Source organism: Schistocerca nitens, chromosome 8 (genome assembly GCF_023898315.1).
Source record: "Schistocerca nitens isolate TAMUIC-IGC-003100 chromosome 8, iqSchNite1.1, whole genome shotgun sequence".
NCBI classification, from domain to species: Eukaryota; Metazoa; Arthropoda; class Insecta; order Orthoptera; family Acrididae; genus Schistocerca; species Schistocerca nitens.
The window spans coordinates 175,343,555-175,366,673 of record NC_064621.1 but is presented as its reverse complement, the minus strand read 5'-3'; the positions used below and the strand labels follow the sequence as shown (position 1 = coordinate 175,366,673).

The 23,119-nt window shown below is 38.2% G+C and overlaps 1 protein-coding gene across 3 annotated transcripts in view; it reads left to right on the top strand.

The window, feature by feature from the left end:
* The window catches only part of LOC126198704 (heterogeneous nuclear ribonucleoprotein 27C-like), a 63,587-nt gene extending 42,309 nt beyond the window's left edge, over positions 1-21,278 (top strand). For all 3 annotated transcript variants that reach the window (XM_049935205.1, XM_049935206.1, XM_049935207.1), the window contains one exon: positions 19,906-21,278. In XM_049935205.1, the coding sequence (XP_049791162.1) occupies positions 19,906-20,021 (116 nt within the window). In that variant the 3' untranslated portion in view covers positions 20,022-21,278. The remainder of the gene's footprint in view (positions 1-19,905) is intronic.
* Positions 21,279-23,119: the final 1,841 nt, after the last annotated feature.

Here is a 23,119-nt window from a genome sequence, read left to right as displayed (position 1 = left end):
GTCACCTGGATATGATTTCTCAATATGGCATGATTCTATATTTATACAGATGTTCTAGTTTTGTTGGGAACCATCTCCTAGAAGTTGAGTTCATTTAACAACAAAGGGTGTAAAAATGGCATTAAATATTAACAAACTGGCGCAGAGGTTGAATGATAAAGGCAGTGAACTGTACAGGAACGGCAGGAGTTCAAAATAGTATCAGGATTGTGAAATGAAGTACGTGGGGCAAATGGGAAAAATATTAAAGTAAGGTCTAAAGAAATGGTTGCCGTCAATTTTGGAGGAAGCTTGATATCCTTTTGTGCTTGGAGAGGAACGCGTCAGCATAAAATATGTAAATGTTAAAGGTGCCTTACTGGACCATTTTTCTCAACGGCCTCCTCGAGAAGCAGCCATCAACTTACTGTGATAAGTGGTACTTTCGAGGGACAAGATCGAACCACCCTCCTCAGTTTGTTCTGGTCCCTTGTCTGTTTGAAACTGAATGTTTAATTTACGCATGTCCACGTCCGTTGCTCTTATGCTGCTGCAATACTATATACCTCCGTGGTATCTTTTCGGCCACTGGCGCCTTTCACACTAGCCCGGTGGAGTGTCTATGCAGAAGCTGCTGAGAACTGCTGTCGTACTGCTGTGACTTTCAGTAGATACGCATGCCGTTCGTGCCACCCATCCTATGCCACCTCCTTCGATGACTCATTTGCTCACCAGTATGGGGCACGTCCCTCTTCTGTTACCTATTTGCTCTGGCAGCTTAACTTCACGTTACCTGCACTTTTCCCGGGGAGTGTAAACCCTTCCTCACCTTGGCTTCACATGGCCTTCATTTGCTTCCAAAGGACACCACTCCAGCCTCACTCTATTGCCTTCAGTTTCATGACCTTCACATGGAACTTCGCGAGTATCTTTGTCCACTGATGGCTCCCAGACTGACCATGGTGTTCAGTGTGCCTTCGTCATTGGCACTGATGTCTTTTGGTATCAGCTACTGGAACACTGTTCAGTATTTTCAGCAGAGCTTTTGGCCCTGTCAGGCCACGTAGTACATCCAGCGACACAGGCTTTTCAATTGCATTATCTGCTTCGATTCTGTGTCATTCTAAGTCTCTGTGTGCTGTGCACCACCCATCTCTTAACGCAACGGGTCCAGGAAAGCTGTCGCTTTCTCACTCTTGATGGAGCCATTGTGATGCTTATGTTGGTTCCTGGTCATGTCAGTCCAATAGGAAACGAGGCCACCAACACTGCTGCCAAGACTGCAGTCCTAGTGCTCAGCCTACATTTAATCCGATCTGTGTTGCTGTCTGTCAGCAGGTGGTGTCACTTAGACATCACCACTGGTCCTCCCTTCGTGGGAACAAGCTCCAGGTTAAGCCTCTCCCTGTGACTTGGGCGACCTCCTCTTCTGCCCTCTCGCTGTGAGATCATTTTAGGTAGGTTGTGTATCGGGCACTGTCATCTTAGCCATCGCCATTTAAGAGCTGCTCCTCCACTAATTTGTGCTTATTTTGTTCAACCTTTGGAGGTCGGCTATTTCCTGATGGAATGCCCTTTTTTTAACCACTTCCGTTCTCATTTGTGTTTGCCGTCTGAGTGATTGGTCGTTTTAGTGAACAGTGTGCGATCTATCAACCTTGTTTTACTTTTTATTCGTTGTAGCAATATGGCGAAGGCCATTTAATTTTTCAGGGTGTATATGCCCTGGGACATCTCGGAAAAACCTGGGAATTTTTGAAATGCCCGGAATTTAAATTTAGTAATTTTGATTGTCTGATACTCTAACGACTATTACTGTATGCCACTACTGCATCAATAAAACATTAATGAGAGAGGAAAAAACCTTGAGGTGCAAAGGAAATGCACAATTTACAACAACAAAACACTGTTCATACACAAGTGTCTGCCAACAGCTAACTGTGTCACAGGCTATGTAATCTTTCGTAACAACAAACTGCTTCCGATGAGCGTGACATCACAACTATGTACATAAGGTTCATTTGAGCAGTTGCCAGCAAGTTCACACACATGTGCAGTTACGTCACATAAGCTCCCACTTCTGTCTTCTTGAAGTGTGGCTGTTAGCTGTATCAGCAGTAGCAGCCGAATGCCGACAGGAAAAAATTTTGTCGTGCCAAGCTGTCAGATTTGAGCATGCACAGAGCAGTCTGTTGTTTGGGGTTGGGGTAGTCACCTCATGACCGATGTTTACCTTTAGTGATTCTGCTGTTTCCTCTTTGTTTACAGCTCCAATGTCAAAGGAAAACAAAACGGATTTCTGTGGCTGGGAGCTATCAAGTGAATTGATACATTCGTGTGATTACGAAGGGCTAAAATATTTTATTAGCTTGTTTTCTGGTTTATTTTGTTTCCACGTTTTTGGTAGTCAAGCATTAATCGCGTTGCAGAACAATGAAGTTATTTTGTTGGTCTTCTAAGGAAATTTGGCTTTTATTAGTTGTTCCAGCAGAGGAAATCAATTTATTTGAAACGAAGTGTTTTAGTCCACAGTATTGACTACTTCCAAATGTTTAGTGAATTTCAAGTGCATGTTTTCATCTTCTGGCATGTATGGCATTATGCCATTGTAAAGAACCAAACACAAGACAGTACAGAACTGGAACTCCAAAATATTTACATCTCTATAACCACACTAAAAAGCTTAATGTCAGCTTGGGGCCTACTATATTGTGAATCTGGACATATGAATGTGCGCTTCAAGTCGACTTCTGCATTTTAGTATGGTTTATGGAATTCTGATGTCCTGTTTCTTTTGAGGCATAATGTGAAATCTCTTAGCTTTATACATACACACGTAGGGATTTCCTACATTGTCCTAGCTCCGCACGTGCAGTAATGTCTGTTTTCTGGCGCGCTCTGGCAACTGCTGAAACATACGAATTTCTAACAGGTTTTGGGTAAAATATTGTAAAGTGTTACTTTCAAAGTGTTACCTAAAAGCAAGATGAATTATGCTACTGTTTGAGAATTTCTTCAATCACCTAGAGTTCGACTATCATTTAAAACTTAGCTTTCCGTGTAGCTACACTCTGTATTAATTTAAACCATTAAATTTTCTGTTTTGTCTGTTCCTGCTACTTAAGTGATATTCCTATTGGCTCTGAACATCTGCTGTCATCAGCTGGCTTGATCATGTGACATGAGCTGTGACGGTCTTGCAAAAGGACATAGAAATCCCTATTTCAATGCTTCATAAAATTAACGTGCTGTGTTTGGTGGGATTTAAATTTATACTGTCATAGTACGAAAATATGCTGTGTACTGTAATACAAAAATGTGTAGTGTAAAAGTTGCTGCACTTCAGGGAGGCCCACCCCCCTCTCCCCCTTCTTCCTGGATTTAGTTTTTCTATGCTGGTGTGTGAAATGTTAATCATTCAAAGAACTGACAAGTTTACCAGTCCCTAGGGAAAGTATACTAGCATTTCACACACACAAAGTATATTGTAGCCCTGGAAAAAGTGTATTTTTAAACTGGGATATGTAGGAAAAATCCGGAAACTTTTTCTTTGCCCATATAAACACCCTGTTATTAGCTTCTGACCTCCGTTTTGCTATGGCGTATTGTATAGACCTTTCTCCACGGCCCTGTTTTTAACTGTCTTTTCTGTTGGTTGAGATTAAAATGTAGTCTTTTTAACTCCTCTTATTGTCTTAGTGTTCTACAGTTCTGGTGTGGGCATTTATGACCCTAGTTGTTTTGTACCCTAAAACAAAACAAACAGAAGTGACAGTTGCATCCAGTAGAAAATACCTGAGTATAGAATCTTTCATTATGAAATTGAAGTCTGAAATACTAAGCACATTCATTTCACATCGTCTAACTTCTTGAATCAGTAGTGGGTTTAATGTACCCAAAATCTGAGACTTAACATAAAAACTGTCATGAAATGTTTTCAGTGATGAAACTTCAAAGGGACTTGATTTTTGACTTCATTTTCTGTGTAATTATATTATGATGATGATGATGATGATGATATTCATTTAATGAAGTCCACATATTATACAAATATTCTTTGTGTGTCCTCAGTTATTCAGAAATCCACACATCATTTCTGTACTCCTGGAATATGGACTACAGTGTCATCAGTAATTAGTCGGCCTCTTCTGTTAGGAACAGCTATGGTCCAACAATGACCATTCTTACCATGGATGACTGTATTTCTTCACTGCTCTTTGAAAATTCAGCAGACTGATCAGTGTCTACAACTGCTACAGGAGTGTTAGCTTCAGAATCACTTTCATCAGGAAAGTCACTTTCATGACAGTTTTCTTAACAGTGCTTCCCGTATAGTGTCTTCCACTAGTAAAAGGTCATTTCTACATGCCATTTTCACATAAATGTGCTCTATTTTCAGTGAGAGAAGTTACACAATTTTTTACTTAAGGGGAACAGTGACACTTCAAAAAATATTTGCCAATTGAAACAATAGTGTGTCAAAACTGCAAGCTGTTTTTGTGGTGGTGCATGTGTCGTGTAAAGTAACAAACTAACTCCAGGATCAGACTGACCCTGGTGTACACATCTCGCATTAATAACGGGATACGCCAGTCCTGAAACACATTATGGTAAATGTACCACATGTTTGAGAACTGGTGTGTTACATTCTCAGTACTGATTCATGATGGTTGTATAAAGGTTTACCAACATTAACTGTTTGTTAGGAGTGCACACAATATTATAAAGAAAACTATTTTGTTAATTTAAATGAGTATGGTTGTGTGAGCAATTTTACTTCGGTTTGGGCTTTCTTAACATGTATTTTTCCCCCTCCTTGCAAAATTCAGTATATTGCCTGTAAAAAGGTGCATAGTAACTTCAATATGAAATATACTGAAGTCATGTTCCAGTATCTGAAAAATTTGTTGCATTTTTGCAACATTTCATGTTGACTGTCAAAACAGTTTCTCTTTGGTTCAAAGCACAGAACACTTCCACGCTTTACAGTCAAAATATCTGTTGTGAGGGCAAGGCCTAAGTCTGTCCTTCGAACCATTTTCTGCAGAGTTGCCAAAACTGTGGTACTGCACATCATTAGCTGGCATAGGAGCAAAAGTGTTCATCTGGATCACATGTGCATCCATTGATGGCATGCCAAGTTTCTTCTTCACAGAAGACATCAATCTATTTGCAGTATCCCCTTTGAAGCAGTTCAATGCCATTCCCCCCCCCCGTCGCTGCCGCATTGATAAGAGCTACACGTACACAATGCAGAAATATATATAGAGAAACCAAATAGAAAATTTCAGTTCAGTGATACACTGTACAGTTCAATAAGCATTTCTGCCAGATACTATCCACTCTCCCACAATGCACTTATTGTATTGCTCTACATTATTGGGGCAAGGAACTTCTTTTTCTCCTTCTATGTATTCCATCACTCTACAGTTGTAAGAAGATGAATACAGCAAAAAGAGCTTGTATACACTCAATGTTTTGCCCACTACATAATTATGATCACAGAATTGTCCTTTTTGTAGTCAAACTGCTACGACCCTGCATCTGGAGTATTTCCTCATTGTCTAAGGGCAGTATTTCAATCTGGACAGACAGTTCACTGTAATTCAGTAAAGTACTAGAAACATAGGTGTTCACAACATCCGTTATTTCCTACAGGCAAAATTTTATTGCACTTCATTCTTAACAACCATCAGTTCTTCTCCCACTCATCCTTCCTATTCTATCCTGTTCCCAAACCATGGACGTCGCCCACCCGACTCCCGCCCTCGGGCGGGTTTACCGGTTGGGCTGCGCCTTGCGTCTCTTTACCGTGATTTTCAGCTTCCTTCTTTGTCCTGTCTTCCTCGCTCCCTCCCCTCCACCCCTCCTTGGTTAGTTCCTCGGCCTCGAATTCGGATGGATCTCCGCCACGGTCCGAAAGATTCCATCCCCCCGGTGGTGTTCCGTTCCTTTTTCCGCCAAATTTTATGGGAGTTTCGGGATGCTGTTGTTTTTTACACTGATGGCTCTAAATCTGCTGATCATGTTGGGTATGCCTTCACGTCCTCTGTTGGAATGGAAAATCATCTGCTGCCACCTACATGTGGGGTGTTTACTGCGGAATTGATGGCAATTTCCCGGGCCCTTACCTTTATTAAACAATCCCCACACAACCGCGTTTTGTTATGTACGGACTCGATGAGTGGCCTTCTTGCTATTGACTGGTGTTTTTCGCGCCATCCCTTGGTCTTTGCCATCCATGACCATCTCGCTGATATTCACCGTGCTGCTTGTTCCATTGACTTCCTATGGGTCCCTGGCCATGTGGGTATCCCAGGAAATGAGCTCGCTGATCGTTTGGCTGGGGGAGCAGTTACTTACCCCCCGTTTTCTGTAACCCCTCCTGCAGCGGATTTACGGCTTCACATCAAATCCCACTTCTCACAGTCATGGGCCAATTCTTGGGAGGCTACTCCACTGTCTAATAAACTTCGTGCAATTACGGTGACACCAGGCCCATGGCGTTCTTCCTTTCGCCTCTCCCGAAAGGACTCGACCACATTGTGTCGTCTCCGCATTGGCCATACCAGGCTGACCCATGGTTTTCTTTTGCGTGATGAGCCACCCCCGCTATGTGGTTGTGGAGCCTTCCAGTCAGTGGCCCACATTTTGGTTGAATGCCCCCTTCTTTTGGCTCTGCGTGCTAAGTACAGACTCCCCCACACTTTACCTTTGATGTTGGCTGACGATTCCCGGATGGTCTCTCTGGTTCTCGGTTTCCTCCGGGAGAGTGGTTTTTATTCTCAGTTTTAAGGTTTTTAATCTCTCTGGTGTTGGGGCAGGGCGGTGAGTGTTTGGGTGTCTCCCACTGTAGGCAGTGTTCAGAGATTCCCGATTCACCTCCCTGACCGGAATCCTCTTTTCTTCCCCTTTTACTGTTTTTACCCTTTTTTTTTTTTTTTTTTAAGGCTTGGTTAGTCTTTCTATTCCCATACGTATTTTCTGCATTATAGCAGTTGTACCTTTTAAGTCACAGGTGGTCTTGCCTATGCTGCTTCAGCATAGTGTTGGGTTCGTTCTCTTGCCGACTTCCCTCATTTGTTTTTACCAATGACAACGTGACTGCCCTTTTACGTTTTTCCCTTTTTCCGTTTTATTGTTCTGACTTTTCCGCGATGTCCCGTTAGCAGAATGGAGTATATTTGAAACAAGGGACTGATGACCTCGCTGTTTGGTCCCTTAAACCTCAAACGTACAACCATCAGGTAAAAAATTCACTATGATGATACTCATACGTAGACATAACTACTCTAGTTCACACTTAAGTGGCTGGCAGATGGTGAAATAATTCACTTCGAAGATATCTTCTCCATTTATAAGCATTTTTCATTGCACAATGTAAAATAGTGCCACAAAGTCAAAAGAAAGTGCTACACTGATGACAGATGCTCACATAACATAGCACGCTGTCAGCCAAGGAACTTTACAGAAAAGAGGGGGTGGGAGGAGGAGAAACATTCTTGAATGAAGAGTTTAAACATTGCATGTAAGCATCTTTGTCTACCCAAGAACAAAATTTAAAAATTGGTGCAAAAAACTGAATTTTGGTGTTGCCATAGAGCAACATTGGCCAATAAAGCATATCTTTCTGGTGTGTGCTCCATTGAATGAAACATTCAGTACATGGGCAAATCTCTCATCCATTCACATGCTTTCTTTGGAATTTTGTAACTATGGGTCTCATCCTTTCCTGGGAAAAAGAGAATCTGGTTAAGCAACTACTTTGAGCCCCAAGATGGCTATTGGAGTCCTTTGTGCCTTAATAAGTGTTCAATGCTTCCGTAAGTTTATTTAAAAGACGGAAGGAAGAGCAACCCGACAGTCTGTACAGTACTGTATTGCACTATCCAAAATGATCATGAAGTGTTCTTGCCCCAACACTTGCCCCAACAAGTGTAGCCTTCCTGTTGTACTGCTTCTCCTGAACACCACTACTAAGAGCTTGGGTGTCACCTCCACATTAAGGTACTGAAATGAATGGGCCCAAATGTGGAACTCCTTGTATGGAATTGGGTCATTTTCTAATGGAAGTGAAAGCAACAGCATTTGGCTTTGAAAATGTTGCAGAACTGATGCATTTCATATTAGGCTGTTTCCAATTCACTGAAAAAGGCAACTCAAGATTTATTCATACATTATGCTATATGCATCCTGTAGATACTGCATCTTTTCTAGCATTATGTACCCATCTTTCATCAGAGGATTCTCAGTGCTTTGGAATCTTAATACTGGAACTTCCTTTGTTCTTCTTCCATCCATGCACCTGATTGTATACCAAGAGTCTCCACTTCATATTCGTTGCTTGTAATTGTCTACCACTCCAGCCTGCTCTCTGAATGACTTGTTTTTATAGCACTCCTAGTAATTCCAACTATACACCTCCTCCCCCCCCCCCCCCCTTGCTCACTGGAGAACCCTTTTTAAAATTGTTGCCATATTGGAGATGAATATTAGAGGTTCTTCTGTCCATAAAGTTGATTTATCTACGATTTTTATATAGTTGTATCAATCCGTTTCGTAGTGGCAGTAAAACGATTGTGGTTGAGATGCATTCGATGAACACAGTTACTACTTACGTGCATAGTTTAAAAGATCTCAAAACTTAACTCTAAGGCTGCTGATTCGGAGGCAGGACATACCCATGCTTGGCTCCTGTTTCAGTTCTTAATTTTGCAAAATGAAGCCTAGTAGAAGCTGTAGCATCAGTGATATTTCCTCGCTCAAACTCTTTGCCTTTACAAATGTCTGCTTGTCTGTGTATGTGCAGATGGATATGTGTGTGTGTGCGAGTGTATACCTGTCCTTTTTTCCCCCTAAGGTAAGTCTTTCCACTCCCGGGATTGGAATGACTCGTTACCCTCTCCCTTAAAACCCACATCCTTTCGTCTTTCCCTCTCCTTCCCTCTTTCCTGATGAGCAACCGTTTGTTGCGAAAGCTTGAATTTCGTGTGTATGTTTGTGTTTGTTTGTGTGTCTATCGACCTGCCAGCACTTTCGTTCGGTAAGTCACATCATCTTTGTTTTTAGATATAAATCATAAAGTAAATGTGTATACATTCAAAATCGTAATCTCCAAAAGTTCTTCACCAATTGCTTTGAAATTTTGAAAGAGTTGCATATGAAGGTGCATGTTTTCATATGCCTTCTGTAATACCATCTGTTGATTTAGGAAAGAGATGGCAGCAATAATTTCAAGAACTTCTTGACTTTGTTGCTTCAAATTTTCATTTGATACTTTAATAAACAATCATGCAGACAGAATAGTATATGAAGCAACAGTGTACAGGTTTTCTGTTAAAAACAACTATGGGAAAGAAAATGCTACGATAATCGGAGCATTTTAAACTGTTGGAGAAATTTTTTCCCCAATACGTATTTGTTTTCCTTACATAAAAATTGGATACACAATGTGCTGTTCTGTTTTTTCCTCAAGAGTTGTATTTATGGCTTATCAGCATCTGATTAGCATACTGCTATGGAATCAGAATCATCTGAAAGTTTTTAATTCTATGTGTTTGCAGATTAAATAATGTGAGGTACTGTCATTGAAGCCACTATCCCCACAGATCTGGTAGCTGGAGAGGTCCCCCTCATACATGGTAACCAATTCTGACACAATTGTGAAGCATTGTTATGTTCGTTAATATGCGAGTATTCATTGAAGGAGTTGCTCATAGTCTCGCATCTTTTTAATTGACAAAAAATAGTGAGAAGGCAGCATATAGTGTAATGGAAAGTACCAGTATCAGGCGAGTGTAAGTGACATTCAGTAGGCATTTCATAATTCTGGTGGTTGAAGTATGAGTCCCAGATTAGTTAGTGGCATTATATGCACCTTCCCCATTGGTTGCATAATGTAGTACCAAAATTATGGGTATCAACTGTAAACTGTCTGTTATTGGAAGAAGGATGAAGGGTTAGTGGCCTTAGCAAAACTTATTTTGTGTAACCTGAAAGTACCACTTCTGTTAGATTTAAGTGTGCTTAAGTGATGGTATGAAAGTATACAATTGTTGGTATACTGGCTCCATCAACACTACAAAGTCTACAAACAATTAGACTTGCACAGTGCAAAAGGTAATCAGTACCATCGTAAGGCTACCTAAGAAGCATAAGATGAGATTTTATTGGCCAGTCTACTCTCAAACACCTGTCTCAGTAAGTGAGAAGTTGGCATCTTCGAGTGCCATCTGGAGGACCTAGGTTCAATATCTAAAATTTCCCTTGCTGGGAGGACTGGAATACAATGCACTCAGCACATGAGTAGGTAGTACTTAAATGAGTAGTGGCATTAAGGTCTAGAAAGTTAACAGCTAGGAGAGGCAGTGTGCTGACCCATTGTCCTTCTATAATACTGTAACCAAATGATGCATATGCAGATGAATGTGCCAACTGTTACTTGCAGTTCTCACTGAGGCAACATGTGACAACTTTAAATGGAGTCTTTGTAATGGTAATTGTGCAACATTTGCACTCCTACAGGAGTGATAAATGACAGGCAAGGCAACACAGCAGGCAGCAAAGCCTTGCGTGTGGCACATCGCTGTCAGCCTCATTGCAGATAACTTCCAAATATCACACATTTACTTGAGACTGGAAAATAGTATGGCCGTCCTTAGAGGGTTAAGCTGAAATTGGTACCCAACATTAAGACACCTAAAATACACCTAACAAAAACTGGCCATTGGCTATTTTTTATTGCAGACTTTTCAAAATATGTGCTGTGTTTTATTTACTTTCAAAGTATGCAATAAGTATGGTAAATAGCAAAGAAAACTAGTTAATTATCAAACTGTGCTATCAGACTATACTGTACATTATTTCCGAATAGTTTCCTTAAAATTAAATGAGATTACATAGCAGAGAGCACGTGTGAATCCCAAAACTGGTTTTTAATTTTTTGTGTGAAAAGTTAGTTTCACTGATGATCTAGAGGTGGATGTAGCATTGCTTCACCTACATGAAACAATTTTTTTTTTACATGCATCGGATGACTTCGCATTTCCTGCCCCGTGTATATGTATGTGGTTGTGTAGAGCAACCAGCAGTCTGTTTCACCTGGTGATTCGGCAAGAAAATTGTATTGGTGTTGTCATTCCAGTAGGAACAAGTTAGGTCTCTTCAACTACGTTTCTGTGTGTTCAACTGATGATAGTTGCAACTGCATGATATGCGAGTCTCATTGTGTATCGTATCGCATCAGTGAGATTGACCTTAGGCTGTGTGTCTCTAGACTTTATTAGAGCTCTCTCTCTTTTTTTTTTTTTTTTTTTTAATGTATCTATCATACAAGTGCTGCGGTTAGACTGAAACGTTTTCAGTAGTGTTCGTTTTCTCTGCATAGTTTTCCTGGAAGGAGTTAGTGATGCCAGTACCTGGTTTCCTCAACTGTTAAAACTTGATGTGACTGATTGTGATAAATTTATTTTATCCACATTTAAAATTTGCTAGCAGTGTTAACACGTGTTATACTTGCTTGCAATTACATAGGTCGTCCTTAATCCTTCTCAGATGTGCAACAAGCAATAAAGTTATCATACATAAGGCATACTGAATATTAGCTTGCCATTTTCATTAGAACTACCACATTTTTGTGCAAGGTTAAAAAAAACTGGTATTCAGATGAAATTGAAAGAAACGGCATAGATGAATTTTTTTTCCAAACAGCATTTTCGTAATGTATATTCATCAATACACCACAGGTCAAGATTAGTTTCTGATGCTAAAGTGGAATTTAGATGTTCCATTCCCTAAATTGTTTCAGGCAAATGCCGGGATGGTTCCTTTGAAAGGGCACGGCCGATTTCCTTCCCAATCCTTCCCTAACCTGAGCTTGCGCTTCATCTCTAATGACCTCGTTGTCGACGGGACGTTAAACACTAACCACCTACCTACCTACCTACCTACCTAGATGTTCCACATCTAAATTTTTATGTTGACAGTTACAAAATTTACAATTTATATGCCCAGCAAGGTTGATGAAATTGCTTTGTATGGTACAGCGAAACAGGCAATATGTAATTAGAGTTCTTACAAACATTCATTCTGAAGGTGTATAAATTCCAGATGAGATTCTCAACTGGATCCATCATTAAGCCACTGTTTAAATGTATGTGTGTGTGTGTGTTTTTGTCATGTCTGTTGTGGGATTCGGTAAGTCTGTGCCAACTACTCTGCTATATTTGTAAATGTTTCCTCGCATACACTGTATAACTGTGCATCAGTAGAAACTCAAATACATGATGATGCCACTTGTTTCGTCCCCTCCCACTCTCAATCTTGATCACTACAGTGCTGGCCACAGAGTGTTGTTTCCAGAAGCAGAGGTGTGCCGTTTGTCTTCCTCTGTTCAGGTATGGAGTAAGGGAATTACAAACAGCAGGTGATGTTGAACCCACACATAGGGTTTTTTTTCTGTTATGATTCAGATATTTATAATTTTTCGCTTGGAGGGTGAGGTACTTAGACCTCGTACAGCGAACAGTATATTGTTAGCCAGAGATGCAGATATCAGATGTAATTTTGAAAATGAAACTTGGCAGTTCTTACCTCTTGAGAGTATCTTGATCAGTTCTGATACTTCTTGTCTGAGTACTGCATAAAACAGTACATAGTTCAGCATTCATTTCCAAAATCATTGTAGACCTAAAAATATGTACATATTAATAACATTAAGACGACAAATGTTTTATGAGGAGCACTGAAGCTGTTTTCTCTAGGCAAGAGCTCTTCTTTCGGTCACCAAGTTACTGATCCTTTGACACATGAATTCGGAATGTGTCCTGTCAACTGGTCTCTTCCTTTAGTCAGGCCATGTAATGAATGTCCTTTCTTCCTCTATAGCACCACATTTCAAATGCTTACAGTCACTTCTTGTCTGAACTGTTTGTCAAGTTTGACATTCATTCAAGGCTATATGCCACAAAATACCTCCAGAAAAGGCGTTCCAACACTTGAAATTGATATTAAATGTTACCAAAATTTTCTTTTTTCAGAAGTGCGTTTTCTTCTTTCGTTTCACCCTCTCTGGGGTACGCTGGATCAATCATTTCTTTGTGCGTTGTTCTTTTTTTAGGGCCCAGTATTTCTTCATTCTTTCTGATCTTCTTCTCCTCTCTTCTTCCGAGATGAAGGATTTGGACTTTTGTGTGGATTTGTCTTGGAACCTTATGTTTTCATCTTTAGTAATTAATTGAGCAGTTCGATCAATAAGTGAATTTTCTGAAATATTTAATTCCACTAGGTCTTCCTCAGTTTCTTTAAACCAGTTGGGCTTCGTTTTTCGGTTATGGAAGAAGTCAAAGATTTGTTTAGTTAACCTGTTGGAATTCATTCTGAGAAGATGACCATAAAAATTTATTCTCCTTTTTCACATAGAATCTGAAAGTTTTTCAATTTTCTTGTAGAGAGTTTCATTTTTGATGTATATAATCTTATTGTCTTGAAATTTTGGCCCAATGATTTTTCTTAAAATTTTTCTTTCCTTTACCTTAAGTTTCTCCATTTGGCCTTTGAAATTCATGTTAAGTGTTTCTGCTGCATACAGTGCTTCTGGCTTAATCACTGTCTTGTAATGTGTAATTTTGGACCCCCATAAAAGGGATTTTTTGTTAGTTGGAAGGCCAATTCAAGTTTATTTTTTCTGGATTCCATTGCTTTGCTTTCCCCAGCATTCCAAGTAATCCATTCTCAGAGATATTTGAATTCTTTTACTATTTCAATCTTCTGTTCTTAGTGCGTTTATTGCTATTGCCAGTCATTTTATGTCCTTCCTACGTCTCCCATTGTCATGTTGCTCCCAAAGACCAAAATTAATCTACTGCAGGTCTCTTCATTTCATAATTCCCTTATTACTTGATTTGACAACATTCACTTATCCTGGCTTTGTTTTTGTTTGTTCAGTTTATAACATTGTACCAGGACACTAGACTTATTTCCAAGACACTGTTGATTTTGCCTAACCTTTTCGAAGCTATGTCATCTCTGACAGAATTCCAATGTTGTAGTAGTTTTCCTCTCTCCCTGAATTTTAATTCCGCTCTCATATTTCATCTCAGTTTCCAATACTGCTTACCAGTGTACCAACATCAGGGATAGGCTACATCCCTGTCTCACTCCATTGTCAGCTGTTGCTTCTTTTCATTTCATGTTGGCTGGTTTCTATACATGTTGTAGGTAAATTTCTGCTTCCTGTATTTTATTGCTGCAACCTTCAGAATTTTCAGTGTGTGTTCCAGCCAGCACTGTCAAAAGCTTTCTCTAAATCTACAAATGCTATGAACATGGTTTTGCCTTTCTTAGCCTGTCTTTTATAACAACTCAGTGTCAGTGTTGCCTTGCATGTTGCTACAGTTCTGAGACCCAACCTGATCTACAAGGTTGAAGAATACAATTTCTTCCAGTCTTCTGTAAATATTTTCCCTGTATTTTGCAAACATTACTTACTAAGCTCCTGGCTTGATAATATTCATGCCTGTGTTCTTTGGAATGGGATTTATTACACTTTTCTGTAAGTCTGATAATATTTTACCTGTCTCATATCTTATTCATCAGATGGAAAACTTTTTGTGATATTTTCTCCTAAGGCATACACGTTTGTGGAAATACAACTACTGTAGTTCCCTCCCTGCTTTCACCTGTTTGCAGTACCAACATTATGTGCCCATTTTAAGAAACATTCCAAGGCAAAGAAAGTCATGCATCTACAACTACTGTAGAGGCCTTCTTCATGAATCATGTTAGTTTGGCGTCTCCACAGATACCCCTACAGTGTTGCTGCAACTGTGTATTCTAGAAACAAGCAAACCACCCAACCCCAGCAAAAGCCTGCTACACATCCTACCTTTATTTTGACAAAGAGAAACATTTTTCCAGTTATAAATGTAATATTATCACATATCGCACTTAGGAAGAAGAATTCACAAATCTTTGTTACCTTAAAATTCTCCTGTTTATTTCTGACAATGATGTATATGAGAACAGAGTCAAATTCTGTCCACTATCTTACCAAATGGCGACATCATCAGTTGCAAAATTACCTTCTATGATTACAGTGTAGATGCCCATAGGAACCACACTATTTGGAAGTTCAATTTTTCTCAATCCAGATCGGCTGATTATACTGCTGTCTAATGACTACACATTGTTAGCTCTGGGCAGGGTTCAGATTGCTTGTTAGTTCATACTGTGCTACGTGAGACAAATGGACTATGCAGAACTCCTGACTTACTTGCCGGTCAACTAGATTTGTTCACCACCTGTACTCTGCCGAGTTCCTGTAGCAGCAGTTTCTGTCCATTCCCTGCAGTCTTCATTAGTACCGTTCAAAAACATTCAGAGTAATTGATTTTGAAATTGTCATAAGAAAGTGTAAACTTTTTGTTTGATACAACAGAGATGTTAATGCTATGTGTGTTAGTCTGAAAAACTTTAGTGATATAAATGTGTAAACGTTTTAAATTAAGTATTGTTGTGGTTGGCTCAGTAAAAATTACTGCTGAAATTATGTTATACTTGCAATAAACATTAGTGTTTTCATATACAAGTCAGTGGGGAAAGACAGCTGCCATTTACTTCAATATAGGTATTGGAGGCAATTTTCTTAAATAGATAACTACTTGTAATAATGAATTAGGGGCTCCGGCCTTCTGCAAGTACAGAACTGCTGTTTTGCTTTAATATCATACACATTTCAACATGGTTATGGTGTCATCAGTAGCTTTTTCTTTCATTCTTAAAATACATTTACACAATCTTTATGTAGGTTAGGGAATGTTAAATCAGATTTTGTTGTTCAATTCACATACATGCTTCACCTTTTGCTTACATTGTGAGAGCTCTGAATTTAGACGATGCCCTAACATCCCTATGTTACGGGTGGCTCGGTGTATTAATTTAGATCTATAGTTGATTTCGGTTGGCAGCCACAAGACACACAGTGTAAATAAAAGATAAAACATACATAATTTAAAGAACAAAATCTAATGATGTAACATATTTCCTAACATATGTGAAATTTGTATGAATGTAGTTGTGGAACAATACAAGAAAAAAGAACCTGTTGAGGAATTCAGATCTGGTGAAGCATGTTTGAGTGTTAAAGCAAAATGGTAATTATGTACTTCAAAAAAGGTGGACCTTCTTTAATTCATTATTATTTTTCTGCAAGCACAGGAACAGAAATTAAAATTCCAATAACTATTCATGATCAGTTTGTCTCAAAGCTGTGCAAGTGTTTATCTAGACACCACTGTAGCTTGATTGCTTTAGAACACTTTTGTAGCAATGCAGTTTTGCAAGTGTGTAAAGATTTCTTAAGGTGGCTGCAGTACCTTGGTGCAGGTCTTTAGTGTGTTGCAGAAAGTTTGATTTGACACAGTTAATTTTAACAAAGATGTTCCAAATAGTGCTCTTTCACTACCAAATTTTTGTCAGATACTGGTCATTTGTTCATTGTATTGCTTCTGGCAGTTTCTAGAGTTTTGATTGGAGGTGCGACAGCTTAGGTTAAAGCATGACTGAATGAGCAGGAGGTAAGCATCCAAGGAGAATTGTGTTAAATGTTCAACTACTGTTCCATTATTTCTACTCTGACAACATGCTCACTCTTAGTCCCACAACATTTCACTGCTTTGAGTCTCTTATTTTGTTCCTTGCCTCTTTCTCTGAAATCTCTTCATTTATTGAGGTTTTCTTCATTGTGCAGTTCATTGTTGTCTAATCTGGTAATTACAACTCCTAAATATTTGATAAATACCAAAGAGTTTACAGTCTTATAGAAACTTTTCTTGAATGTCAGAACTAATGTTTAATGTTGTATGTGGTCATTTAAATGCGTTTTTATATTCAGCATGGTGGTTTGCACTCAGAAATCTTAATTTGTTAAATTTTGTGACAACTGATATTAATTGCTATGTTTTTGAGTGCACCACATGCTTGTAACAAGTAGTTTAGTTAGTACTGCCAGAACGGTTTAGTAATAAAATTGTTTTCTTTTATTGCAATTATGTCCTTGTCTTTGAATTTAACCAACATATCACATGTAGTAACTAAATATTAGCACTTTTTTTTCTGCAAACCTTTTCAATTTATCAGAAAAAGTATGAAACACACCTGTTGAGATTGCAGCAGTGTGATTAACATTAACTTTTCAAAGCTCTTAATCACATTGCAAAAAGAAAAGAGAATCCCTTGAACTTCTTGAGGAGAGAGAAATAAGTAATGCCACCATTGATCCCTATAGAATATGTGAAGAAATGTATAATTCCTCTCTAGTCTCACAGCATTGAGGTCTCTCATCCTTGCATAGCTGAAATGTATAGTCGCTAAATCCGGTTCAAGTTGTTTCCATACTTTGATTTTGACCCTCCTTGATACTGTCGCAATGAAGACAGGTTTTGTGTTGTCAAATACAATTTTGTGTTTCTTTTTAAAACTGTGTTCAGCAGCCTTTGCTTTGTTTGAATTTTGTACTTCATGTGCTGCCACTGTTTCACACAGTCCCTGAAGTGGTATGTGTGAAATGCCAAGTATGTCACTGAGGCACTTTGGAGAAATATTCCAGGACCACAAAGACCAAGCTACTCTCTTAACCCCTGAAGAATATGTTGTTCTTTGTTGTATGGAAATCTTGTCTAGTTGATTCTCTACCCAGGATTCTGTATTTTATTATGTTTATCCTTTACCAACTGGCTAGGTGACTGAGTTCAAAGGTCAGAGGAAAGAAACTGCATAGCACCTCCAACATGACTACCTAGTAAAGCACTGTTACCAGTAAAAAAATCTTGATTGGGTAGTAAGTTAATGTCACTTTGGGTAGTAAGTTAATGTCACTGCTATTTTGTAAGTGCCTAATATTAGAATCCAGGCTTACTAAAGTTTTGGGTGTCAGGAAGACATTGTTTCTGAAAAGGGATATCATCACAACGAAATTACTTCAAAGAAACCTTTTGTGTTTGAACACCAAGGTGTCTATTCAATAAATGTGGCGTTTTCTTTAAAGAGGTGTATGTCCCATCTCGTAATGGCTTTGCTCTTGGTGAGCTACTAAATGCAAATAAGTGCATGTGATAATCTTTCATGTTTGTTATGTCTTAACGGAACCTAACATATTTCACAATATTGTAACACTTCGTGTGTGTATTGGGGAGAGGGGGTGGGGGAGAATCCTTAATGGTTAATTTTCATATTCTTTAAATATGAAATATAACATGGTGAAGGTTAACTTAGTTTAAAAAAAAAAAAAGGAACATTTTCATTAGGTGTAGTAGACAACACTTGCTGTATCAAAAGGAACACATTCTAACTTTGCGTATCTGCGAATGCTGAATTTTTCATGCAGTAAAATTGTTGAAGCAGTTATTTACAGAAGTTAGATTTAACAGTCTAGCAAATACTTCAGAGTGGTGTTAAATTTATATGAATCTGTACTTACTGTTAACAGTTCAGGTAATATTACCCACAAGAATAAGTTTGTGTTGTTAATGTGGATTAAGCTGGCTTGGATTATGTAAGACTAATAGAGAATGTCAGAAATTTGAGTCATTGATTGTAACTAGTTTTGCAAAATTGTAGACATTGTACCTCCCTCTTTGTAGTGTAATACCAGATTTAGGAAGGATACTTGTGCTTTGTCTTTTTCTAGCAGTAATACTGTTGTGAGGAAAGGTAATGGTTAAATACCCAGGTGATACATAAATATTGTTTCAATCTCCATTCCGTTACATACAGCCAAGAACTACACTGTTAGGGCATTTCTATAGGTTTCCTTTGATAGCAATACCTTCACGGTCTGCCATTAAACTCTGGCAATACTGTTGAATGCTGCTGCAATTTTTCTCTGAATATTACAATATCATGGAAGTTTTATGTAGGTAATAGGGGTAGATCACAACAGTATACTGTCATACTCCCAAAGTTTCAAAGATAATTTAATGACTTTTGTGAAATACTACCAACATTGTAGGAAGTAATAAATGCTACTGCAGGATCTACTCTACATGTGTGAAACAAGAGCTGTCAGTCCTCCGTGTGATTTCATGGCAGGAAGATCCATAACAAGAACGTTGATGGTACCCCAGGTGTTTGGAAAGAAAATAGGATAATTACAGTTCCAGTTATATTTCCACAAGAGCAATTTACAGTTACAATAGTCAGATGATTTGGAATGACTGTGAACCAGTCTAAGTTAGCAGGTAGGTAAGTTTTTGGGTGCATACCTATGAGCCATTTCAAATCGTACAAAAACCATCATCCCACAAGAGTTTTCAATCAGCCTGGTTAACAAATGCAACACTGTTAGACATTTTGTGAAACATCCAATGCACATTATATGCCTCTTCTTACTGTATATAATTTTTGTCTTGATATTGACAGCACACACAATTTTCTCAGCAAAACAGTGTTGTATACTAATCAACTGTAGGGAATTACCACTGGATGGGAACTTTGACTGTGTATTGCATCTTCTTATCTACAGTATACATGTCATGTCATATTTATTTTAATATAGATACCAAGCATTGTGTTCAATATTCTTTTCGATTCTTAGTGCCCAGGCAGTGGATACTACATCTGTATTCATAATGTGTTTGCTCAAAATGACCTCTGTAGATTTTATCTGGAAGTTTGGCCACTTTATCCTCGGAAATGTTAAAATATGCAGTTAATACTTAGCATTTTCTCTTTTTTTGATACTTTTTCTGTTTGAGAACATTCTGGCATAATCCTCTCGTATGTATTAGTCCTTGTAGCAGTTTTTTCTTTGCACTGTGGTTAAGATTCCTGACAATGTCCAGATCCTTTCCTACATTTACTCTCCAGAATTCCCATCCTTTCTACGCAAGATGGACTTGAAGACAAATTCTCCTGCTTGTCCCAATTCAGGGCAGGGAGATGGCAGTACTGCTGGGAGCTACACTGGTGGACCAGGACCACAGAGAGGAGGCAACTACAGCCAGCCCAACCAGGCGCAGAGCTTCCATCCGTACAGGCGCATGTAACAATTTCATTTGCTGACAAGACAACACTCCAGGTTGTAGCACATTATTGGACTGTATGGTGAAAACCTCTCATTCAGATTGGTTTATTTCTGTGGGACACCTTTAGTACTGGACTGTATGGTTTACAGCACACAATTCTAGGAATAGGATAAAATCCACAGCTGACTGTTCAGTGTTGTTAGCAGCAGAGAGCTAATATATAGATATGTATTCCTTCATTTTGTTTCCATTTCAGATATTCATATTTGATATTTGAGAAATAATAATTGTTTGTTCTGCCTGCTGTTTAATTTTTATAGTTAATGGAAATGGATGTTATCACTCATCTCGCAATTTTCAGTGTGATTGTAGTTGGTACTTGTTAGATGTGTCAGCAGAAGTTTTATTTTGTTTGTCATTTGAATGTAGGAACTATGAATGTTTCCTTGTAAGAATGAGTTGATTAAATCAAAAATTGGAAAATAATTAAAGACTGTCGATCATTAATGATTGATGTAACAATTAACAGTTTTAATATTCTAGATCTTCTGAAAGGGTTATTCATTGGCATCCTAAAGTTGGATGAGAAGCTGTAACAGTTTGTCCAATATTCAATATATATTTTTAAGATACACATCTTGCACATAACATATTATTTGCAGTACTGTCATCTTTGTATGACACGATAATCAAAATAAGTTTTGATTCAGCAATAACTTCCACAGTTTTTAAGTTGTATTCTGCATTACCATAATCACATTCATTCACTGCTGTACCCTTACTTATTTTGATGTAATTTTAAGAACTGCCTGCCAAAATTACACATTACATGGATTTAAAATTTCATTACTGTATGGTATTTTATGGGTGATAAAGTAATGTGAGAAGTTAAGATAATATGGAGTGTATGGGAAATGTTGTTCATAAATAAGCTTTCATTTTCATACGTGATATCAAAGAATAAGCACATTTATACAAAACAAATTTTGAGTATATATTTGAATGTAATAAATTTGAGAGTACATTTATGTGTTGATTATATTGAAAGTACCTAATCCAGAAAAATTGCTCTTTAATCATTGTGATGTCATTTCTTGTTGTCCATATTGTGAGTCATTGAATGTATACATGGCATTGCTATGGAACCTTGAAATTGATCCAGCGGATCATGCCAACATTTTATCAAGGATAATCTTCTTGCTCTTCCTATTGTTGTTTTGTTTGTTTCAAGAGTTCTGTCAAGTTTTATGAGCGGAATAGAAAGATAATTGATGCAAATATCGAGTAATGATATACAGTCATCATCTAAACCTGTTCAGTCATCCATATAATCATCTCTGTTCACTTTTACAGTGTTTTAAAATTTTCTGGTCATGAATTTAAGATTAGATGTGGACACTGAAGTATGGAGCAATTTTTTTTCTTTTTTCTCCAAACCCCCCCCCCCCCCCCCAAAGTCTGGGCTGAAGAGACCTGTAATAGTCCATGTAAGTACAGTACCCCATCTAACTTACTACGATCTCCAAAATAATGGTGAATATAAAGAGATTATTAATACATGTTAAGAGTTATGCAGACTGGGGAATCCTGTGGTCACAGTAAATGAGAACTGCTAGAGGTCCCGCATAATAATTGTGGCTACACTGCTTCAAGCGATTCATCGTCTTCTGGAACTTAGTGTGGTGATGTATCAATTTTTCAGTAAAAATGAGATGGGATAATTAACTAATAGTTGAACTACCTGTAGTTTTCAGTTTTTAAAAAGTGAATATATTAATTTTTTCCTTGATTTAAAATGTTTGGCAGATACCTCATTGTTGCTTTTCAAAGAAACAATTTGTGTTTAGGGTAAGCTTCATTGCACTAAGGACATCGGAAGTACATACTTTGATAGGTGTTGTCTTTATCTAACAATGGAAATATTACCATTTCTTAAAATGGCAGTAAAACAGTAGGTATTTTTCATGTTAAGAAGGCACTTGATTTCATTCAACCAGACAGTGACTAAAAGGGTCCTTAGAGTTTAAAACAAATATTAATCATGAGTTTCTTACATTGTTACTTAGGAAAGCCCTCTCGTGCCGCAGTGTTGAGGAGAATATTTGTGTACTTGCAGTGGAACCTTATGGACTGACCCTGCTACAATTTTCTTCATACTTACAGAATTTTCATGGTCAGTGGATGGGCATCAGTTTCCTGAAGCTGTACAACACAATTGTCAAACACTAAAACATTTTATGGTTTTAGAGTGCTGTAACGAGAGAACACTCGGAGTAGTTTAGCAGACATGGTGAATACCCTAAGTGCGTAGTGTGTCCGTCTTGTATTTGTGTGAATTTTGCTGGGACAGATTTTATTTAAATTCTATATTCATTTTTAAGTGGCAACATTAATTAGCAAAAATTAAAACATAATTTTTAATGACAATAACATCTCTTAGACATTGACTGCCACAAGGCCATCACTGCTGGACATAGCAGTCTCATGCCTGATGGTCTGTGCCCACTAGTGGCTACAAACTCCAGTCTGCTTAGTACAGTACCATAAACGCCGATTATTTAAACAATCAAACTTGAATATATATAAAACAGCTTCTAATGTCTGATTACTTTACACATGAGTTAATGTGTTAAAATATTTGCCATTAAGCATGTAAGCGAGAAAAAGTTCAGGACAGTTTTGAAATTATGCTTAAAGTTCATTGGAAGCTGCTAAGCGCGCACGTTTTCAGAGTACTGGAGACACATGCACACGCACGCTTCTGTGATACTTGTCTTCGTTTGTTAAACTTTTAACATATAAATATACATTTTGATCAGTAAATTGTGATAGCATTTTAAATTTTCAAGTCTGTCCGCAATTATGAGAAACATTGAAAATCGAAATGTTGTTACCCCTATACTTTTAAATGGTACCAGGTTCTGTTCTGGTATACTGGTTTAGTAATACCTGACAACTATAGTACTACGCCATGTTTGCTGTACCATTACATGCAGCTTGATAATGAAACCTATGCTGTGAGTTAATGTGGCATGCAAATGTGATCTTGGGTTGGTGAGGTATTATCAGTTGAGCATTGATCAGTTTTTTTTCTACAGCTGTACACGGTGTAGATTCCT